The 18,538-nt window shown below is 39.3% G+C and overlaps 1 protein-coding gene across 1 annotated transcript; it reads left to right on the forward strand.

The window, feature by feature from the left end:
- The first annotated feature begins 219 nt into the window (after positions 1-219).
- On the forward strand, positions 220-16,382 carry enc1 (ectodermal-neural cortex 1). The gene is made up of 4 exons (XM_087253663.1): positions 220-555; positions 1,934-2,233; positions 2,620-4,144; positions 11,468-16,382. Exons 2-3 carry the CDS (start codon positions 1,940-1,942, stop codon positions 4,099-4,101), a joined length of 1,776 nt encoding a protein of 591 aa, XP_087109789.1. The 5' UTR covers positions 220-555; positions 1,934-1,939; the 3' UTR covers positions 4,102-4,144; positions 11,468-16,382.
- Positions 16,383-18,538: the final 2,156 nt, after the last annotated feature.

Raw genomic sequence — 18,538 nt, forward strand, 5'->3', positions numbered from 1 at the left:
TGATTCATTAATGCAATGATTTCTTACGCACATCTTCCCTGGAGCAGCCTAATAAAATTCCTTTATTTTATTAATGAGGCACACCAACGGCGTCCTTATCTGTTTTCTCGTCGGTTCATCAGTCGTTCTCCTCCCACATTCTCTTGAAGAGCAGCGGCGCTCCGCCCCCTCTCTTTCTTTCTTCCTCCTCTAAAAGCTGTTCACACCCGTCAGCTGTTCACTATCCAGACCTGCACGCGCAGCGCCGGAGCTGCACGCTGACGAGACGAGTCAGTATATTTCTGCACGTCGGTAACAAAAATAGAGGAAGTCGTGCAGCTTTCCGTGTAACTCCGCAACAGTATACTAAACGTCATTTATAGGCTCGTTACTTACGTTAAACCTAGGTGGAATAAGTCACACTTTATTTGTTTATTCTGTGGTTTATCCACGCGACATCGCACGCTGTTGCCAGAGCTCCCAGCGCCGCCAGTGTTGTGACTCTGTCCGCGTCGCGTTGTGGCATGTTCGGCGACCAAAGCAGACGAAACTGAAATCCTCATTGCTCCTGAACAGGTAAGATTTTCATGTTCATGAATAGATATCTATTATATGATAATAAAGATATGTTTAGTGGGAGTTATGTCTAATATATATTTATATTATTATTATTAGTAGTAGTAGTAATAGTAATATAATTACTGTTTATTATAGATAATACACTAGTGTGCAATATTGTAGTGAATTTAACAATGGCAAGTTATTAAACCGTATTAAAATCAATAGTCCTTTTGCAATTGATTTAATTGTGTGACTATAAATATGTCATGCAAATACACTAATATTATTTAACATTACTGTATATGTCATAAGTTAAAATTAGATGTCTGTTAAATCTGATGATACAAACATAACTTGAACTTGAAAAGCAGTTAATTGTGTTTTTACAGTGCCAACATTTTAGAAATGTTTATGAAATTGTCATTACTCTTTGTTTCATTGTAAGTTACAAGCTGAATGTTTATTATTCATGCATACAATCATGCATGGTACATTGCAGTTTTTCGTGGTTTGCTTCAAAATAATTAATGGTCAATGTCAGCACATGGGTTCTGGCTCTTGTCCTTCACAGCTGTGACCAATTTGAATGGATTACTGGACTGTATCAGGTGTGATACATCACATTTGCTTCTGTGTCATTAATGTATTTAGCTCAGTTTGGAACTACATTTTGCCTCTGCACAACATTAGCGGAAACACAATTAAATTCTCCCTGGAGAGATGTTGACAGCCGGCAGGGACCAGGGGGCGTGTATCGCTTACATGGAAATTCAGACTGATTGGATTTGAATGTGCACCATATAGGCGACCAGATGGCAGTCGGTGACATTGACACACTTTGTGTTGACTCTGTGCCTAGTGCTCAACTCTTTGTTCGTTTTTTCCACAGTAAATTTCAGGCAGGAGTGTTTACTTCTGAAAGTTTTTTCCCTTCCTTCAGTTTCCCCCTCCTTATCCGTCCGTCTTTGAACACCTGGTAATGATTAGACTCCCTCGCATTTGTTCACATTCCAGTCGGCTAGACATCAGAGAGGTTTCCAGTGGGTTTTTATGTTGTGTTTGCAGAATTACATCATCTTTCTCTGCCTTCATATTGAGGTTTGGCATGCTCTTTGTGTATTTTGCTGATATTGATCATATCACTGTTCAAAACAATGTCAGTCAACTTCTGCAACTGACAACTGAGGCTGTTTAAACCCCAGCAGGATGCCAGTTCCTACTAGAATTCAAAAGTGCTCCTGAGAATCTTTCCCTCCTCATATTCAGGAGTGATTTACAATAGTCTCAAAACGTTAGCATATATTACATGTTAAAAACAGTGCATTTATGATTTGTTTTTATTTCTGCATCTTACGTTTTTGTCAACAGATTTTTTTCTCTCTCTCTTTTTCAGGATTCAATGAAAATGTCTGTCTTTGTCCACGAGAACCGCAAGTCTCGTGCCAGTACAGGGTCAATGAACATCTTCCTGTTCCACAAGTCTTCGTACGCTGACAGTGTGCTAATGCACCTGAATGCCCTTCGTCAGCAGAGACTGTTCACCGATGTCCTGCTCCATGCGGGAAGCCGCTCTTTCCCCTGCCACAGGGCTGTGCTGGCCGCCTGCAGCCGCTACTTTGAAGCAATGTTTAGCGGAGGCCTGAGAGAGAGTCAGGACAGTGAGGTGGACTTCAGGGACTCCATTCATCCTGAGGTATTGTTTTAGCACTCAAAAAAAAAAGTACATTTTTTTGTACCGTGTTGTGGTTTTAGGTCGGTATGTCCTTTTTTCTTTTCTAAAATGAAAGACAGTGGATTTTAGTGCATTGTTGTTATAATAAATGTCAGTGGGCTTGAAAGACATTGCTTAAAAACACTCCCTCAAATATAATCTTTTGTGTGAAAGGTTCAAAATGGTATGAAAGTGAGTAACCTATGACAAATTGGGTACAAAACATAATTGATTGAAGATTACTAAGCATGTCAAGAGGTAATAATAAGGTTTACTTTTGAAAAACAATAGTTCTGTGGTTTTCAAATGATCTTAAATTAGAGGTTGCCACTTGTTGGTTAACTTTGTGTTTATGCCCCATTGTCTAGGTTTTGGAGCTACTTCTGGACTATGCCTACTCGTCAAGAGTGATAATAAATGAGGAGAATGCAGAGTCTCTGCTTGAGGCCGGTGACATGCTCGAGTTTCAGGACATCCGCGATGCCTGTGCCGAGTTCCTAGAGAAGAACCTTCACCCATCTAACTGCCTGGGCATGCTGCTGCTCTCAGATGCTCACCAGTGCACCCAGTTGTTCCAGCTGTCCTGGAGCATGTGCCTCAGCAACTTCCCTGCTATCTGCAAAACTGAGGAGTTTCTCCAGCTGCCCAAGGACATGCTGGTGCAACTTCTGGCACATGAAGAACTCGAAACAGAGGACGAGCGGCTAGTCTACGAGTCGGCGCTCAATTGGGTGAACTACGACCTTGAGAGGAGGCACTGTCACCTTCCGGAGCTGCTCCGTACTGTGCGTTTGGCACTCCTGCCTGCCATCTTCCTCATGGAAAATGTCTCAACGGAAGAGCTCATCATCGCACAGGCTAAAAGCAAAGAGCTGGTGGACGAGGCCATCCGATGCAAACTGCGCATCTTGCAAAATGACGGTGTTGTCAACAGTCCTTGTGCCCGGCCCCGCAAGACCAGTCATGCCCTTTTCCTGCTGGGCGGCCCCACATTTATGTGTGACAAGCTCTACCTGGTGGACCAGAAGGCCAAAGAGATCATTCCAAAGGCTGACATCCCCAGCCCACGTAAAGAGTTCAGCGCCTGCGCCATTGGCTGCAAAGTATACGTGACAGGTGGCCGAGGCTCGGAGAACGGTGTGTCCAAGGACGTTTGGGTGTACGATACATTACACGAGGAATGGTCCAAGGCAGCTCCGATGTTGATAGCTCGTTTCGGTCATGGCTCGGCAGAATTACGCCACTGCCTGTATGTCGTCGGAGGTCACACAGCTGCCACTGGCTGTCTGCCTGCATCACCATCTGTGTCCTTGAAGCAGGTAGAGCAGTTTGACCCAGTTGCTAACAAGTGGAGCATGGTGGCACCCTTGCGAGAAGGAGTCAGTAATGCAGCTGTCGTCAGCGTAAAGCTCAAGTTGTTTGCGTTTGGAGGGACAAGTGTGGCCCATGACAAGCTGCCCAAAGTTCAGTGCTATGATCCCTCAGAAAATCGCTGGACGGTCCCAGCGTCCTGTCCGCAGCCGTGGCGATACACTGCAGCAGCTGTTCTAGGCAACCAGATCTTTGTAATGGGTGGTGACACCGAATTCTCAGCTTGTTCTGCCTACAAATTCAGCAGTGAGACTTATCAGTGGACTAAAGTCGGAGATGTTACAGCGAAACGAATGAGCTGCCAGGCTGTGGCCTCTGGAAACAAACTTTATGTGGTGGGTGGCTACTTCGGTACACAGCGCTGCAAAACCCTGGACTGTTACGATCCCACGCTGGATGCATGGAACAGCATCACTACGGTACCTTATTCCTTAATTCCTACTGCCTTCGTCAGCACCTGGAAGCACCTCCCAGCCTGAAGCACGCCTGTACTCCCATGTGTGACCCTACTGTTCCTGCAAGGTACGTTGTTCAACTGAAAAACAGAATTACCTGACTTTTTTGTGCGTTTCAATTAAAAAAGGATGCAATTTATACACTTATTAATCAAGCAATATTTTTTCATACTCTACATCTCAAATCCATGATGACAAAATTAATTCAAATTAATTTGACACTTTTATACTCATTTAAAAATTGCATAAATTTGGTATTTATTGGTGAATTATGTGAAGTGCTAGATTTTAAGATGTGCTTAACATGTAGCCAGATTTATTTTATGGTGGATTTTTTCAGTCATAGATGAACTGAAATACATTTTTGAGAACCCGAGGGATTCTAGAGGAACCGTTTGAGATGCACCATGCCCTTGTCAGTTAAGGTCATGAACTTAAGGATACAAAAATACATTATTCAATTATATGTTTTACATTACTTTATATAATTAAACAAAATATCAATGTTGTGGTTACTTTCACGTCTTCTTTTCACCTATGTTCATCATGTAATATTGTACAGTTTCTTTGTTCATCTACACACTGTATTTGGATATAGTGATTTCAGTTATCCATCATGATTTGGCTTGAATATATATTGACATTGACAGAACTTATTAAAATCAGCAGCAAATTGAGTATTGACAGAATTAGATTGCTTTAAGAGTCAAAGAGGAAAAGAATGGCAAGGCAGCATTGCTATGAATACCAACCAGGTCAACTCAGCTCATATGCACAAAAAGATATTTATTTTTCTATATATCAGTTTCTTTTCAGTCTATCAGTTCCCCAGTGCTTTCTTTACTCTTCCAGTTGCTGATGAACTTTTTCCAGTTTTCCTTCTTTGTTTCTGTAATGAGATTTTCTGTTGTGCGTGTGTGTGTGTGTAGGTGCACTAATCTCAGCATTTCACTTTAATCGATAACTTTTTAAAGCCGGGACATTAATGGATTTATAATAGGATGCTACAGATGTCCTCTCTCTTGAGAGACCATAAAAATACTTGCTATTAGGCACTGAGTCTTGCTCAGTCTCCAGGAAATCAGGCTTTGGTCACAGCAGGACTGCTTCGGAAAAGGGCATCAGGCTTTCCAGTATCTACCTCTCAGCAGTGATATGCCCAGTGATGTGTGTGTGTGTGTGTGTATGTGCGCTATGTCTGGCCTGGCTGATACAGAGACTCTGCGATATCAGATCAGTCCCCAGACTGAGAGAAAAAAAAGAGCGATGATCCTTGCTGGAGAAAATTCAGAGCCTTAGTCTTTAAGATATTCAAGCTCCACACACCTAGCAGGCAGAGATGCTAGGCTCCACCTGAATTTTAATGTGCTTGTGGGCACATGCAAATCTTTAAATGTAAAATTTAGATCCAGAATAAAATCGAGCATTTGTGTGCCTCTGTTGTGAGGAGACGGCTTGCGGTAGGGCTGAATGAGTTATGAGTGTGCAGTGAGGGGCGTTGCACCGAGGGTAATTGAAGCAGAATAGAAGACTTTTATTGTTCCTGAGGGGGAAATTTGTCTAAGGAAGGAGGGAAGAGCATGGCAAACGTGGGAGGGTTTGGGGGGAAAACACTGAAAGGAATGGTGAGGTTTGTATTTGGATGAGCTATTTTGGATGATAACATGAAACATGCTAGCATGAAGTCTGATCACCAGCTCAGTCCTTCTGAGCTTGTTTAAAGTGGGGTTTTGGGTTGTTGAGCTGCAGTCTTTATCTGCCCGTCTGAGAAACCATGCCACAAAGCGTAATCAAATATTTGAATAATTAAATGCAACTCATGCATCACCGCTGTCTTTGTGATTAAAGGTGCGGTCACATATACCATTGTTTGGTGAATTTTCACAGACTTTTCAATAGACTGGAATTTTACATGAGGCCAAAATATTTCCCTACACAGATTTTACAATGTTTGGTCATGTAGATTTTAATTCGCCAACAGAAATTCATATACATACATTACCGGTCAAAGGTTTGGAGTCAGCATTATTTTTAAGTGTTTTACAGTAAAAAAAATACAGTACAAATTGTGAAATGTTATTGCACTATAAAATAAGTGTTAAAAAGTAGATTATAATTTAATAAAAAAAAAAATTTATGCCAGTGATTTTAAAGATGAACTTTCAGTTTCATTACTCCAGTCTTCAGTCACATGATCTTTCAGAAATCACTCTAATATTAATTATTATTATTATTATTATTATTATTATTATTAATTCATTAGTATTATTAGTTCAGTTTCTTAATTGATTTATTAAATGACTGATGCATTTTATGTAAGACTACATTGCTTTTGTAAATTTAAAAAGTAAATCATAAATTATTGCTGTAACCTGACTGATATCAAGTAAAATAGACATATCCTTAAAGGATTTCAGTCATTTATAGATGCATGAAGAGCGTACTATTCACGCTGTTGCTGATTCAGATGATCTTGGTTTGAAAATCTTTGGCCTGACTCAGAGTAAAATACATTAGGTCAGATGAGGTAATTCAGATGAGTCATAGCTTTTGTTCTTCATAAACCATTTCAGTACTGTCAATCACCACGTTTTACAGTATGCTGAAATCCTTGTGATTCCGACTGTGACTTGAGTGAAAAGCACAAATCTAGCTGGCTATCCAGTGACTGTAACTATATAGAAAATAAAAAGAGAACACCTAGACAATATTTGTATTATCTGACAATTATAATGTGGACAAAACGCAGCTAGTCAGCATTTAAAGAGAAGGAAATAGAGAGTGATTAATATAAAGCCTAACGTAATTCAGATGAGTCATAGCTTTTGTTTTTCATAAACCATTTCAGTACTGTCAATCGCCATGTTTTAGTATGCAGAAATCTTTGTAATTCCGTCTGTGACTTGAGTGAAAAGCAAAAATCTATCTGGATATTCTGTGACTGTAACTATATAGAAAGTAAAAAGCGAACACCTACACAATATTTGTATTATTTGATATGCATATCGTGGACAAACGTAGTATTCAAAGAGAAGGAAATAAGGAGTTATTATATAAAGCCTAACAATAGAAAGATTTATCTCCGCCTGGTAGAGTGAAATGAATATTTTATACATAAATTTCTCCTCTCCCTTCATGGCAGGTAATCAGTCTGGCTGCAGCGAGAGCAGAATAACCCGTAAATACTGATAGAGTGAACCAAACTCAGTAGACTAAACAAGATATATAGCCACTTTAACTTCCTCCTAAAAAACAAAAACGGAGGCAGTCATTCCATTCCTGACCCTTTGGCGCTGGTCATTTAGCTTCACTTTTAAGGTCTCAGTGATTCTCTGTATGTGTGTGTGAAATGCCGCCCACCTTGACAGGGCAGTTAATTTCAAAGTGGTGGTCCTTCCTTTGTTCGCTGAGCCATTCCTGGCCATTTAAAAGAGCATGAAGTGTTTTAAGCAAGCTTCCTCCCCACTAACAATGAAAAGCCTCACTGCTGGCCAGAGGAGTGGGAGGAGAGAGAAGACACAGATGAGGAGAGAGGGGGAGGACGGGATAAGGCAGGGTAAACAAAGATTTTCAGTCTTGCTCTTTCTTTCTCTCCAACTCGCTGTGTTTTCTCACACTCAAACTCCCGCTATCGCTCTCCCATGAGAATGCATCTGGTTACAGAGATCCTCCCTTTCCTACATACAGACACACTGCTCCCTTTATCTCTTATCTTTTCCGTCTCTCTGTGAAACTGTTTTTGGACTCTGGAAGGTTCAAGGATGCTCTTTGCAGAAATGCTGAATTTAACCAGGACAAAATGGAATGATAAAGAACATACTTGTATGTTTTTAGGTAGTAGTTTAAAGGGCACCTATGATGAAAATTATCTTTTGTAAGCTGTTTGGACAGAACTCTATGTAGGTATAGTGTGTCCACAGTCATATTGGAGTGATATAATAAAAAATAAAAAAATTAATTCCTGATGTTAAAATAGGATCCAAATCCCTCCCATTTTGAAGCCCACCGCAACGTGATGGAGTGTGGTTTCAGCAATTTTACGCACGTGAACTTTGTAACGACACTGTGTGTGACTCATCATTGCAGAAAGGCTTTAATTAACTCTTGAACTCTTAACTTAAAAAAACATTACGTAAGATCTGCTTTCTTCATTTCTGTCACTGTGCTGTTTATCTGACGAAACCGAGGCAGAGAGCCATACCTGCCAACAGGCCCGCTTTTCCTGTCTCTCGTATTTCAGACCCATCTGCCGTCACCCACCTGTTTTGTTATCTCTTCTGGAAAACTCCCTGAATTTCATCAGCGCCCCAGTCCTCTGCTTTTTGGTACAGTCTATAACACCCCCGGATTGCTGATTTTGGTATAGTATCTGATTGCAGCGGGTGATCGATTCCCCTTGCAGAGTACAGTTAGAGCCTACTCACACTATGGTATCCGAACCGTTTCCTGGATCGTTTGAGAAGTGTGAGTGCGCTTAATCGGGTTCAGGCACGGTTCTCTTGGCCGGCCCTGGCCGGTTGGAAGAGGTGTGCCTGAGGGCGGTTCACTTGGGCTTTCTTGTGGGTATGCTTGTGTGTGAGTGCAAAACCTGCCAAAGCCCGAAACTGAAAGCAAGACGAGACTTTTAAGGGACCGTTTGATATGGATTTATTAATCATTCTTACTGTTCATTGAACGCAAACTGCCATAGTTTATTAAATACGCAAACCCCTCACTGCATGACCGCTGTGCACCTGCATCAAACCTCCTAATTTCTGCAGCACGAGGACTTTGATTGTTTATGTGCGTCAAAAGTGGCTACTACTGACTTTGTCAGTTATGATAGCTTAAACCTTAAAAAAATACAAATTTATTCCACTGATTGCAAGGCTGATTTTTCAGTTTTACATAATCATTCAGAAATAATATAGAAATAATAAAAATATACTGTATTGTGCTCAATATTCAACATTTATTATTTTTTATCAATATTGAAAACATTTGTGCTGGTTAATATTTTATGGCGGCTGCGATACAGTAGTTTTGTGGTAGTTCCAAGTATTATTTAAGGAGTAGTTCAATTGATCGGTATTCATCTGAAATTGAATACATTTATAATTGTTTATATCAATTCATGAAAATTTGAAATTTCCTTTAAATATATATATATATATATATATATATATATATATATATATATATATATATATATATATATATATATATATATATTGTTGTTGTTTTTAATCTCAAGGGAAGAACTTTGAACTTGTTCTTTAATGGCCAGGGATATGTTCTGGACAGAAAATCTCTACCATGCTAAGCTTGTGTTGCTGCGCGTGTGCTGAAGTGTGAACCGCACATACGCGTGTGTATGTGTTTATGCCAGGCTTGTGTTTGGCGGGTGTGGGAGTGGAGGGAGGTCATTAGTCTAAGCTGTGTTCATTCACCGTCAGCTCCACGCTTAGATCAAGTGTCATGGTTCACTGAACATGTAGTCTTCTAAAGCAGCTCTGTAGATTCTACACCCAACTGGCTTGGGATCGATGGAGGCATGGATTTGGCTTTGCCCCCTTCCAGTTTCTTTGGGCTTCTGTTTGAGTGGGTTTTAATTGGCAAGCGATACTTCTGTAACTGCAGGCTTCAGCTGCCCTTTACTGTCATTTATATGAACTGTATGCGCAACTTAAAAGATGAAAGTGGGGGTTGGGAGGCACATAAGAAATAGAATGTGTTCTAATGGCTTGATTTGGACACTCTAGGGGACTTCAGCTTTCAAGTGATCACCTACACTTAATTTCTATCCTCCTTTCCAAGCTAGAGAGAGAATACAACAATTCAGAATAGATTTTAGCCATTGCGGAAAAGCTGTAAAATAATAGTAGAATCGAAGCCAAAAAGGCGAATCACGCTGTATTGATTTTGGTGCAACAACGATAGATAGAAATTAAAGCTTTTGTTGTTGTACATTCGGTTGTGCTCTTGGTTCCTGGTGCTTCTTTGTTAATTGAATTTACACAGCCAATAATCTGACTGAATGCCATGTTTAAGAGTCCAAGCCTCTAGGTTTGTATTATCTTTTGGCTTGTATTTCTTGTTAAACAGGTGTGTGAGCCTGACCTTATATGTCCTCTCTTCTTGTTTTTACTTTAAGTGGATTAAAAAAAAAACATCAGGTACAAATGGTCTGAGTCAATGACCGAAGTGTATTTTTTATTCAAGTGCATAGATGAAAGTAAGGGCATCAATGAGTATGTTTACATGGACTCCAATAATCCAATTTGAATACGTTTAAGACATTATTCTGAATAAAAGTCTTCATTGTTAACAGCGATTTTTGATTACCTTAATCCGACTAAAGTCATAATCGAAATAAACAGAAATTAAATTAAGACATGTGGAGTATTTTATTAATTAAGTGCAGTATAGACATCAAAACATCTTAAACTATTACAGTTGTGTAGGATTTTCGCCGCATTTTAAGAATTCCCTCTTAGATATGATTGGCGTTAATAGCAGGTTTGGCATGCTGGCCCAGGAGAGAACCTTGAGCTCGGAGATACTTGAGCCTAAGGCTCCCACTTGGTCAATAAGCATATAACGTGATCCGAGATCAGGCAGGTCTTGAGAGCTCCCTTTAGAAAAGGGAGAAAAAGGTGAAGATGGGTGGAAGGGGGCATTCTTCTGTATTGAAGATAGAGCAGTAGGAAAAAAATTATCCACTTATTGTAAGCTTGGATCACTCTGATTGGTTTATTACTGATTACAGATGAGCAGCCAGTCGTGCTCAGTAATATTACATGCTTTTCTCGAAATTAGTTTATGAAACTTCACTTTGCGATAGTATAGTCAATTCACACACGGCAGTTTGACACTATTCTCTGCACCAACTGAGTCAGTGAAAGGCCATAAACACCTGCATCACATGAGTTTTTTTCTCTCATGGTGTGCAGTATCAAGTTTCATTAAAACTACACTCTTCCAGAAGTTCATATTCTCATCCAATATCTCATTTTTAATGGGGCCATGAATGAAATGTTCCTGAATGAAAGTGAACGTGCCAAACTGCAGTTAAAATAACAATGAAACACCCAGAATTACTTGAAACTCTGGAGGAAATGTGGGTAGCGTGGTGACGTAATGACTTCGATCGAATTTTGTGCTACAACATGTTAAACGGGATCATGAAGGCAACATTTAAAAAGAAACACATGTAAACACATTAATCATATTATTGTCTTATTCAGATTGAGGCATATCATTTGATTACTGATGTCTATGTAAACACAGTCACTATGAAGTTCAAATGTGGGATCTTATCTAGCTTTCAAAGAAGTATAATGGTGGAAAAGAAACCTAAATTGAAAATATTTCTAATGTTGGTTTTCTTGTTTTTTGTTTTTTTCCACAGAGTTCCTTGTGTCCATTTGTCGTTATTGTCTACTGGATTCCAACTGTGAAGAAACGCTATAACCCTCCTGTGCAATTTTATGAAGAGACTTTCTCCATTAAGAGCTAAGTATTGTCCACAAAGTCCAGTTGCAAAGCTTTAAAAAAAGCTTTTTTTCCAGCTGCAAGTACGCCAAAAACTTTTAATGTCTTGCTTGGAATTTACTATGTGATGTCTTCTTGTACATTTTGTGAAGTATCAAAATGTGGGCTTCACAGTGAAAACCAAAAGAACTGAGATGCATCCTGAAAGTCCAGTCTGCTTCCATCACAACCAGCATAATCATCAGCTTCGTTGCCCAGGTTTGTGACCGTTTTTGTACAAAGCTGATGCCATGCAAGCTGAAATAGACCCGTATGCCTGTCTTAATTTGTATACTGCATGAAGGATGAGTGGAGGCTTTTGATTGGGAGATCAACAGGAGTCTCAACGCATGATTGGAGATGTTTAAGATACTCCAGGAAAAGTACCTCACATCCTGATAGGTATCTTCCTTTTCTTCTCCCATGGTGATGTTTTGAAAAAAAGACTTTGCTCAGTAGGAGAGATACTGATGTGGACTCTTTATGGACTGATAAACATCATATTTTGCTGGTTTGAAGAATAAAAGGACCGAAGAACATTTGTTTTGTTTAACAAATTTGTCCTTCACACGTCTGCACAATGAGGATAGACTGATGCTGAACTGGTCCTGTTGAACAGACCTTAGCAGCTTGGTGTGAAAATGGACACGGGCACAGTGTGTCCCAAGGTACACGTGCCAGCTGTGCGTATGCGACTAAGTGAGTGCAGGAGAGGCATGTCCTAGCATGTTCGTCTGAACGAGAGTCCATCTGCCCACTCAACACCCGATCATGCTCCCACCCCCTCAAAATAAACACCCGACAAACTGAGTGAGCATGTCCTCTGAGAAAGCACCAACAAACACTGTCCTGATCACTCACCGGCTCAACTCTTTCTTGCACAAGGCTTGAACTGTGCGAGACACTTCTGCCGTTTTTGCCTGTACTATTCTAAGCACATACAGTCACGGTAAACGTGAACGACAGAAGGAGAGAGAAAGGAGGTGAGAGCCGTTTCCTCACCCTGCGAGGGAATTCAGTCGTTATGGCAACGACAACGAAACTGTAAATTTAAAAAAAAAAAAGTGCAAGAAACTGGCTGCCTGGCTTAAAATATTTCATTGCCTATTAATAGTCTTAATTTATGATGTTTATGAAGCTTTTTGTTTCGTTTGATTCATTGTGTATTAACAACATTTCTTTTTATTTATTGGTCATTTTTTTCTGCTTGCCTAATGTTTGGATGTATAGACGCTGACAGGTTTTTGTACTAAGCATGGCCCAAAACGCTCTGTGTTCCTGCTGCTCTTTTGCACATTTATATAAGGGTCATTTTGACAGAGCAGGTGGAATTTGTAGTGGTCAGCGATCAGATCAAAAACTGGGAGGTTTTGGGGGTCAAAGGTCATAAGCGGAATAAGAATGGGCTGAATGATGTCATGGACTCAGATTACCCAGGGTGCAAGTGGGCAGGTCAGCAGACTGGGGAGTTGGGAAGAGGTTTTGAGAGTTGAGGCGGCTACAAGGAAAATACTTCAAATTGCAGGGGCTGCTTATCAAAAAAATGGAAATTCTGCCATCGAAGTTATTTACCCTCATACGTCATAGTTGGGTAAACTTAGAGTGCAGTGAATCGGAGAGTACAGCAAATATTTTTTTAACAATCTTATTTGCTGAAATAATAAAAGAAAAACTCTATGATGGTGTTATTAAGACTTTCAGAAAAAGGGAAAAAAAAAAGTGAGACTGATGAAGGCATCCAGAAGAGAGAATAACGTCAAATTTTCTCTCAGCCCCATAGACACTGCATTTGAAACACCTCACATAAGCGGTAATTCGTTTTTGTAATTTGACGCAAAGATGATTTAATACATTCATGAATGCATATAAATGTTAGTACGTTTTTTTACAAGGATTTAAGATGCTGATGACCGTTTAAAGAGTCAAAGTAGTCCTGTGATAAGGATACACTAGGGGCCGATCACACCGAATATGCTTTTTGTGTTGAGAGGCACTTTTTCTTTTTAATTATTTACTAATAACCATGAGCGTTGTGCACACTGCTTATGCACCCTGCCTGCCTCACATTTTAGGGGTAGATCACACCAAATCCATGTTTTTTTTTAATTGCCTTTTTACCCTGAAGTGCTACCATACCATTTGTCTGCATGTAAACCACTAGGCTATAGCACAGACAGAGGTGCCTTTTTTTGAAAGATTTACTAACGGCGTGAGTGTTGTGCATGCTGCTTTTGCGCCCTGCACGCCTCACGTTTTTACCACTTGCTGCATTTGACATTTTTACCGTTGCGCGCCGTGCACTCGCAGTTGGAAAAAAAAGTCACTCCGAGTGGAAAATGGACGTTACGTCAGTCATGTCTCTTTCATTTTTTGTTGAGGTGACTGCAGTGTTTGTGATGTCAAGACGACTACAGAGACTTTTGTTATCTGGAATGTGAAAATTGTGTTCAGTGTGATCGGCCCCAAAAAACGCATTGCGGTGCGCCTCACATTTTTGGAACGTAAAAGCGTGTTCGGTGTGATTGACCCCTTGTTGGGCAAACTGATCTTTTTAACCATTATTAGAATTTCTTTAAATTAGGCAACTAAATTAAAACCTATGTCTTTTAAGCACAGACCATTCCACTTAGTTCGGATGTTGCATTAACATGCATAAACTGTTAGTGATCTTAAAGCATATAATATGACCTCAAACCTCCATTCAAAAGGCATTAGGTTTCACGTAATGGAGCATTAGCGTAGTTTATCAAGTGATTTTGACCAGTGGCAAGTGACCTCATGCCAAACTCGCTTCAGTGTTCCGCCTCTGTAACCCTGCCATGCATCTATCACTGTCAGTACTGAAACTCACGCTGACCCAGGGTCTCTGTGGGTTGTAAGGATCCTGTAGAGCTTTCTGAAGAATGTGACATTCGCAGCTGCTCTGAGAACAGCTGGAACCGTCACCAGCGTGTTGTAACTTTGACCTGTCCCTCACAGTTCACTGGTGCTGTTAACGTTATGATTGGATTAGGAATACGTCACAGGCACATTCCTGGACCCCTCTTAAAAATAAATTTGATGTGCTAGTTGTACAGAAGAACCATTATTCCCAAGTTCCTAGAGGACACTTTCATTGGTGCTTTTACATCTGTGGTTCGGTTCATTCGGTCTAGACCAAGGGCAAAGAAATTATACATTGTAGCATTTTTGACGTTTTTGGGTCCTTTTCACACCACACTGATAGCTTTCATGTGCAGTCATGTGACAAAATTCACATCTTGGACAGATGTTCTTTCCTAAACTGCTTTTCAATTGGTCAGAATTAACGTGCAGGAAAATGCCAATGGAACTCCCTCAAGTAAACAAACTGGCAGACACAAAATGTCGCTTTTTCCAATGGAGGGACGATTGCGCTGGCTGATTATATCCCTGGTATACTTAATAGTTTGGATACATCACTTTAGACAGACTATACATTTCGAAAATGTATAGGAGGTCTTGATACGCTTTTAGTGCACACTTGAGTGCGATTGCTACATTCACACCTGCCTAAACAAACCGCACCAAGAGGGAAAACGAACTCTAGTGCGATTCAACCGAACTAAATAATGCAGGTGTGAAAACACCCATACACCATGTCTAAACTGCGAATGTAAGTGGTGTGATTGAGCGAATTGAGACTATTATAAGAATGTTCAAAAGTGATACAGACAGTAAACTGATACCTATTTCTGAAATATTTCACTACTTCCACTACAAATGGATTCAGAATGTTGCACTGAGATTGTCTAGACATTATAGAAGCTTAACTGTCAAAAATAACCTTTATTTTTAAGACTGGATGCTAGGGGAAACAGCCTGTGGCGTAAAACACAACCTGTGACAAAGTTAATGATGTTAACCACAATGGGGTTAATTATGATAAAGCTAAATCCCAAAGTTCTCAACATAACTAAAAGCGATGTCTACATAAGGGCAAAGACCAGGGTGCTTTCATGTGACTGCCAAACGCACCGCCTGTAGAGACGATCTGTCTGTTTGAATTTTGACTGCGGAGCGACACTGTGACAACAGTTTTCGGGTAGGATGAATAGCACCACTGGCATATTGACACACAATAGCTGTGGTGACAACACCACAAATAAATGATATGGCTTTATTTGAACGGAATATATAATCATTTCTGTGCTGTTAAACTGCACAGTCACTGCAAAGTACAAGGAAAGCTCTCCTCCTCAAACCCTCTCATCTCCACCAGGAAATTCTTGCTTACAATGTTCCCTCTGGCCTTTAGGGTCTTTGACCCCCCTTTCAGAATACCTTTTCACAGAGCACTGCACACGCTGACCTCCGTCCAATCAGAACACCCCGTCCTGCCCCCTCGCATAGCACAGTTGCCACAGCAATGGTCAACAATCATGGCTCCCTCTCCATTGGAACTGGTAATAGTCAAGTGTTTTGTTTTTCTCTTTTCTCTCCCTCTTACTCCTTTGCCCTCCCAACTTCCCTCTCTCCTTCTGCTCAAGTGAAAGATTGATTCGGAGGTGGCTCTTAAAGAACTCTTAAACGCTGTATGCCTTCACAAACAGACGCATTGCTAAAACACTGTCAATGTTGGGCTGTACTGTTTGTTTGTTTGTTTTTGTGAGTGTCATTTTTCTTTTCATTTCTATATGTGTTGTATTATATAATTGTATTGTTATTTTATCTCAACCACTGCGGTTAACATTATTTTGTACAAGTGATTTTTTTCACAATGTGAAATTCATGGCTAAATAAAGATAAGAGTTTTTCCTCTTGATAGATATAAACGTGTATTGCATTTTTCAGCTTTTCCTGATTGACTGTGACTGACTTTTTAAGATTCTGAAGCAAGTTTTCGTGCCTTTTTAATGCAGAGAAATGAAGCTTTTCGTTACAGCTTATTGGGTGCTCATTAAAACATTTCTCACATATCTGGCCAGATTTATATGGCAGGCAGCACTTGTCTGTACAAAGTATTAAATGGGTGTGTGTTTATTAGGGGCCCCTATAAATGCACAAAAAAGGGGCTGAGATCATCTCGTCGTGTCTGCGAGACAGGAAGTAACGGCCATACGTGACCCGTAAGATTCTTTTCCTTTTATTCCAGTGTTTCCCTGGCAACCCTGACCATTATCTGCAAACTCTGGCAGCTGATGTGAAACATGAAAATTTAAAAGACCTCCAGCACCACAGGCCTCCTTTTCTTGTCCTCTTGCCATTTTTTAGTTCCTCCTACGTTTGTTTTCATCCTGTTACCTTAATTCCTTAATGAATATCAGATAACTGTGTGGTCTATTTTTAAACATTTGAAATGGTTTGCATTCTCAATAACATGCAGTGCTCTTCACTAATATTGGCACTTAGTAAATATGAGCAAAGATGGTGCAATGTATAAAAACAGTGTTGTTTAATAGTGTTTCTCAACCACATTCCTGGAGGCCCACCAGCTCTGCACATTTATATATCTCCTAAACCAAACACACCTGATTTAGATCATCAGCTCATTAGTAGAAACTGAAAGACCTGAAATGGCGTGACAAAGGAGACATCCAAAACATGCAGTGCTGGTTGGAATGTGGTTTAGAAACACCAGTTTAACATATAAAAAAAAAATTTAAATAACAAAAATGTGTTACCATAAAATATCATCGTCACCTTAGAATTATAAGGTTTTATCTGACATTTTTGTCATTTTGAGTTTATATTCTTATTAAATGACAATTGTTTACATTATGTGAAATTGTTTTCTAAGTTATTTACATTTTAATTAAATAAATTAAACCAAAACAAAAACAAAGGTTTTATCTGGAACTCCTGCTTGCCTCTAGGTCTTTTCTGTGAGCCAATCAGCATTTCAAAAGCAAGCATGAGGACCAATCAGGTTCAGTTTTCTTTGTCATTCCACCAGATTGCTCCGTTGACAGCGGGAAAGAAACACAAAATCAAAATCGACTAAATAATGTCGCACCACAAAAAAATTGAGAAGAAATGTTTTTATATTACATAAAATGAACAGCTGCAGTGGACAAAATAATTAGCACATCCTTGTATGTTTAATTTCAACAAGGGGGGATATTATAATTTTAAAACATTAAATAAATGTTAAAGAAAGCAAAACATTCTACTTTCTAAAACATCAACACATTGTTACAACACCAATTTAAAAAATAATTAAATTAATAACTGATTGTATTACTGGAAAGTGGAAATAGATTGTAGAATTAGAATATTCTATTTGCCCTGTTTATTTTACCCCAATTTACAAATGTTAGAGACTTTTGATAATTTACATTTAGAGTACATTTAGGGTCTCTGTCATCTTTTGGGTTTTACAGTGTACAGAAAAAAAAACATTTATTGCACTATAAAACCCAAGAGTCAACTTTATCAAATGAAATGAGTGTAGTTAACTCAAAATGTGATGAAAGTTAATTCTACTCATTTGAAAAGAGTTTTAAACTCAGTGTTGAAGGTAATGAGTTAATTAAATACCTCATTACTTTAACTTAAATGAAGTAAGTTCGCAATACTCATATAGATTTGTTTTTAACTCAAATGATTTGTAGCAATCGGTTTTCTCAAACGGTTTGAGTTGCCTTAACTTATTGGGTTTTACAGTACTCGGTTGGTTTAAGTTCTCTTCATTTTTTGGGTTTTACTGTGCTCAAATTTCTTCGTTTACTTAAATTGATTAAGTTCACAGTACTCATTAGGATTAGTTTTTGAACTTAAATGGTTTGTTGCAATCGGTTCCCTTAAATGGTTTGAGTTACCTTAACATTTTGGGTTTTACAGTGTGGGGTTCAGAAAGTCTCAAAATGACAATCTGAAATCACCACAAACTGTAAGAAATGGTCTCTCTCTTAAGTTTCAACAGTATTTTGTGTGTGTGTGTATATATATATATATATATGTATTAAGCAGAACACCACAATGTTAAAAA

This window comes from Danio rerio, chromosome 5, assembly GCF_052040795.2.
Source record: "Danio rerio strain M-AB ecotype USA chromosome 5, GRCz13ab, whole genome shotgun sequence".
NCBI classification, from domain to species: domain Eukaryota; kingdom Metazoa; phylum Chordata; class Actinopteri; order Cypriniformes; family Danionidae; genus Danio; species Danio rerio.

Excerpts from the sequence above, each read along its gene's own strand:
- enc1 (XM_087253663.1), top strand. The coding sequence starts at position 1,940 with ATGAAAATGTCTGTCTTTGTCCACGAGAACCGCAAGTCTCGTGCCAGT. Across the intron at positions 2,234-2,619 it reads GGGACTCCATTCATCCTGAG|GTTTTGGAGCTACTTCTGGA; the intron begins GTATTGTTTTAG and ends CCCATTGTCTAG.